General features: G+C 39.2%; 1 protein-coding gene across 1 annotated transcript; it reads right to left on the bottom strand.

Moving 5' to 3' along the window:
* Positions 1-1864: 1864 nt before the first annotated feature.
* On the bottom strand, positions 1865-2797 carry LOC127985560 (olfactory receptor 1L3-like). The gene is made up of 2 exons (XM_052587612.1): positions 2449-2797; positions 1865-2319 (listed from the first exon to the last, which is right to left on the bottom strand). Exons 1-2 carry the CDS (start codon positions 2795-2797, stop codon positions 1865-1867), a joined length of 804 nt encoding a protein of 267 aa, XP_052443572.1.
* Between the last annotated feature and the right edge of the window lie 2813 nt (positions 2798-5610).

Genomic DNA, 5610 nt, shown 5'->3' with positions numbered 1-5610 from the left:
TAGGCCTACTAGCTGCTGAAATTTAATGCTGGTCATTGCGGCAGTACTCAAATACTTTCTGAAGTGGTACTTGGTATAAAAAATTTGAGAACCACTGATTTAGAGAAATGGTATGAAATGAAATCCTGCTTTTTAATAACTTTTCAGTATACCATTTCTCTTTTCCACTTGTAGAGCCATCAAGGATCCATCTTATTATTGGCAAATTGCGAAGGAATTGTTCATCTTCTACTGTACATTGCACTGTCACTTCTGGTCAAGATTTATTGACCTTTTGTGATTAGGTTTGATTTTACTCAGTTTAATAAAAATGTGCTTAATTTGATTTTACTTGTTTTACTAAATACACTGTATAGCTGATGTTCTGATTAAAACAGAAAAAAATTCTGCGTTCCCCAGAAACTATAGTTTTACAATTTTGAGAATGTGGTAGTTTATTGAAGTTGATTGTCAAGCCATTGCAGATAATAATTTGATTTTTAAACTTTATAATGTACAGTGTTGGTCTAAATGCACACGAGGCTCTAATTGAACGTACACAGTTGTGTATTTACCCATGTTGAAAGGTACGATGCATTATCAACGTTGATTCACTTTGCAAAATCAACAGCTAATTTAACGTTAATCCAATGTCTACAGAACGACCATGATGAAGGTAAGACGGTGAATCAGTGACGCGATTTCAACAGTGAAACAACGTCATGATTTCAACGGTGAATCAATGTCACAATATCAACGTTGAACCAATCAGCGAAATTCAAAGATAATTGAACATTGATTCAACCATGGTACCTGATGTTTAAGCGTTGAATCAAAGTTGAAATTCCGGCTGGGTAGTAACACACTCCTCTATGCACACTAGACACTTTTTCAAACACACTGCTGTGTGTACATGATCCCACAAAAGACCCTAATATGTTTATTTTTTACATGCCTATGCACTACAAATCATCAGTGTTCCCTGCCAGCTGCTTGACTTACGATGTTTCTTTGAATATTTACAGTATTATGTGAAGCATTCTTATATTTTTATTTTATTTTTTATTTTTAGTTTATGTACAGGCAAACATTTATATATAGGATATGTATAGTCAAAGTCTGTCAGTAGGTTAGTTGTATATAAGTTTCTATTGTTTTACTTCATTGTTGTATGTTTGTATTTATGTAGCACCATGGTCCTGTGAGGCATGATATTTCATTCCACTGTATGTCCTCACATGTAATGGAATGACAATAAAGCTTACAATATAATAAAAACTTGATTGACTTGACTAAATGATGAGTTATATTACATTTAGTAAGCAAGGATACATTTATGATTAATAAACTTCAGTATATGATAGAGAATTTTCTATGACAGTATGTCATCCAACTGAAAACATTCGGTAAAAGGTCTGGGTAGCTTTGTTGACAAGAATTTATATTTCTATTATGCCAAATAATTTTAATAATATATATATATTTTTTTTTTGCAGAAATATTGCTTAATACATCCACCTTATCCTATTTAGTAATTACAGCATACACTTGAAATAATAATAAAAAAAAGAATTAAATAAATAAAATCAACAGTAATCATTATTTATTTAGGCTACACAAATGCCACATTATGCCACATTATGTACACCAATACCATTAATTATGCAGACTGTTATCATATATTTATCTTGTCTATATTTGTATTTATGCATGTCTATACATAACATGCTTTGCCACATATGCTTAAACACACAAGGAATTCTTAGAAAGGAATTAAAATACATATTAAAGTGTATTTCATGTTAAAAAAGTCATTCAAAGAAAATTTTCACATCATTACAGTTGTTTTCTTGTATAAATATATATATAAATACATTGAAATCAGCTAGAATGAACTATTTCTGCATAATTTTAACATTCTTTGTCTTATTTCCTTGACCTGTAAACCATATATTATGGGGTTTAATCCTGGTGGTATAACATGGAACATTACAGTCCCAAACTTCCTATTTTCAGCATACTCAGAGAAGCGATGAAGGAAAATTGGGACAAAACCAGAGATAAGTAAGATTACATAAACAGTCAAATGAGTGCTACAAGTTTTAATGGCTTTGCTGTTGGTCGCTTTGTTTCTGCTTTTTAAACATACCATTGCTATTTTGAGATATGTCATTAACACCCACCCCAATGAAGAGGTAAGTAAAACCACAGTAAATGTTAATCCATATACATTATTAATCACTGTATTTTCACAAGATAGTTTAAAAAGTGAAGCATTATCACAACAGTGGTTTGAAATAAATGATTTGCAGTGAGACAGACGCACACTTAGGCCAATCAAAATTCCCACTGGCAATATTGCAGCAGCCCACGCTCCTGTTGACAGTTTAACCATCATTTTATTGGTCATTATAATTGGGTATTGCAATGGATTGCATATGGCCACATATCTGTCAAAGGCCATAATCATTAGAATTGTGTGGGAAGTTGTTCCATATAAATGTCCAAAAAAAGCTTGGAAAACACACTCCACGTATGTAATGTAGCGCTCAGAGGGGTCTGTTAATAAGTCCTTCAGCAAGCGTGGTATGAGGACAGTTGCTCCAATTACATCACTCACTGGCAAGTGACAGAAAAGAATGTGCATAGGCTGGTGTAAACTTTTTTCTGCTGAGATCTGAATCAAAATCCCAATGTTAGATATTATTGTAAAGACATAAGCTATCAATAGAAAGATGAAGGTCAGCTGGCTGGTCTGATGTGTAATTTGCAGTCCCTCCACTAAAAGAACTCTGTATCTGAATGTCAGGTTGTCCATTTGAAACCTAAACTTAACATAAAGTTGTTATATTAACAGCATAATAAAAGTCTTTATGTCTTTTACACTATCCTGCAGAACCCAAGACATACTATTTTATTTGTTCAGTTATGTGATAAGTTTGTGAAAGTCTGATAATATAAATATCTTTAATACCTACCAGGGTATTTACCAGGGAAGACAGTTGTGACAGAAGCAGAGCTGTCCTACCACTTTTTATATAAATTATAATTGTAAAATTATTGCACCCTCTCCCACTCACTGTTGCATATTTTTACTCACAATATTCAAGAACATAACCTGCTTACTCTGAACAATGTTTAGTTTGTTTGCCCATTTTTATGTCTTTAACAACAACTGCACTCTTTCCGTCATACCCCAAGAGGAAAAATAATCTTAGACCTGTCTTTTCTGTGATTGGTTCACTTCTGACAAGCTTTGTTTGCTGAGAACAAAGTTGGATCATTGCACTAAGAAACCCCTTGGGTATACTCTCTTTCCACCACCAACAGAAACCATGCCCGGTTTTAAACAACAAGGATGATTCTTTCTTTTTTTTTTCTACCAGAGAAACTATTTTAAAAGTGTTTTTATCTCAATATTTGAAAATGTACAGAAATTGTGATCACAGTTAAAATATGATTTATATAGCAGCCCTATCTGAAGAGAACGTCTCGGTTACATATGGTGGCTGACGAAACACAACTTTGAGTGTAACTAAACAAGCCAATGCATGAGATTACTGCATTCAGCCACCACTGATCATGGTGTGAGTATAAGAGGCCGCAGTTGCACTGCAAGTGAGCTGTTGACCAGGCTGCTCAGCGATGGTACAGCCACTGTTGGCGATGGGACATGACGTCTCTGTTCCATCCTTCAGGAATCAAGGGTTACCATATTTAACTGAGACGTTTCCTTTCAGTCTTTCACTCTCAACATGACATTGGATGACAGACAATATTAGGATCCCTACCAACACACCACAGGTGCTGTCCCTTCCAGTGCCCTGTGTAGGCCTCATGATCCTTTCTATAAGACAGACGATAGGACCGGGCTCTACAAAGAGAAAGTCGACTACAGTTGTTCCTCACAACCCAACAGTATAACTTAGATAACACTGGGAAAGCATGCCCTTCCATTTTAAAGAGGACACAACACCAGAAACACAGCCTTAGTAGGTGTATGGTGGAAATACACATATGAAATCCCAACTGGGTCACTCATATGGGCACTAGCTTCACACCAGTTTTTAAGAATTAATTGGCTGAAAGGCCTAGCGCTGGACACTCCTCCATGTAAGCCAACTCTGAGGGCCTCTCAGTGGCACTACCCATCTGAGGTGAGAACACAGGAGGAAACCAGTTCGACACGAAGGCTATATAACCTAGTGAATGTATTAGGAATGCCTATTAGCTCTGTCCCTGGGGCCAGTTGTGTGCCAGTGCATCCATGCATAGAGTTGCCTCTGGTAAGAGAGTAGAACCCACTCCAAACCCCTGACAAGACATTCCCATTGTACGTGGCACTCCAGCTAGTGGCCAAGCATCCGTGAATTTCACAGTATGCCTGGATACCTGTTTCAGGGGCACTACTGCCCAAAGAAATTAGGTATCTGACCATGGGCTGAAGGTTCTGCAGCAGGCAGGTGTAATCTGAACCCAGTGAGTACCACGTCACCATGGCCATCTTGGGACTCGGTCATGGAGGCAGTGCTGAAGCGGTCTCATATGGAGCAGACAGAGCAAAACTATCACTGCAGCTGCAGCCATATGCCCCAGGAGCCTCTGAAAGAATTGCAATGGGACTAACATCCTTTCTGATAAAGTCTTGAGGCAGATCAGCACCAGCTGAGTACATTCCTGGGTGAAGCCTTTTGTCTGACTAACTGAATCCATCTCCATGCCGAGAAAGAGATCCTTTGCACTGGCATGAGTTTGCTCTTTTCCCAGTTGACACGAAGACCAAAAGGGCTGAGGTGTCTGATAAACAGGTCCCTGTGTGCTCACAACTGACCACTGCAAGTATGAGCCAGTCGTTGAGATGCACATCCCCCATTACTTCAATGGAACAAGGGCTGCCTCTATGACCTTGGTGAAGATGTGAGGCGACAGGGACAGCCCAAAGGGCAGGACCTTATACTGATATGCCTGGCCCTCGAACATGAACTGCAGGAATGGCCTGTGCTGTGGGAGGATTGAGACAGGATAGTATGTGTCCTTTAAGTTGATTGCTGCAAACCAATCTTATTATATATCAAAATCAAAATAATAGTTTCAGTCTGCTTCTGTGCCACTGAGAACTGCTGAGAAAGCTCTTGACAGCATTGCCAAAAAGGGACAGGGCCTTACCTTATCCTGCTCCTTCATGTCAGCCAGACACAGCCATAGATGGTGCTCCTGGACCACCATTGTGGACATTGTACGACCCAGGGGCTGTGTGGTTACCTTCATTGTACGAAGCGCAAGCTCCCTCACAGCTCATTTAGAACTGCCCGGTCATCACCACCCTCGTGCAGGTCTTTCAGGGATTTGGCCTAGTGGACCTGCAGAAACACCATGACGTGGAGGGCAGAAGCCACTCTGTAAGCTCTGCCAGTTAAGCCTGACGAATACTTACAGGCTCCTGAGGAGACACAGTTCACCCCACAGAGTGGTAGCGGCCGTTGGACATAGTTGCATGACGACTGACATGATCCACCGAGGGAATGACATCTGGTCTCAAGGGGGTGAAACGAAGGAAAGGCTGGCCTTCTCCACACTGCAGAGGGGCCAGACCACCTCTCCAGCTGCTCCACAGGCTGTGGAGTGCTTGAG

The sequence above is a fragment of the Carassius gibelio genome, chromosome B21 (assembly GCF_023724105.1).
Source record: "Carassius gibelio isolate Cgi1373 ecotype wild population from Czech Republic chromosome B21, carGib1.2-hapl.c, whole genome shotgun sequence".
Taxonomy (NCBI): domain Eukaryota; kingdom Metazoa; phylum Chordata; class Actinopteri; order Cypriniformes; family Cyprinidae; genus Carassius; species Carassius gibelio.
This window is presented reverse-complemented; position numbering and strand designations above follow the sequence as displayed.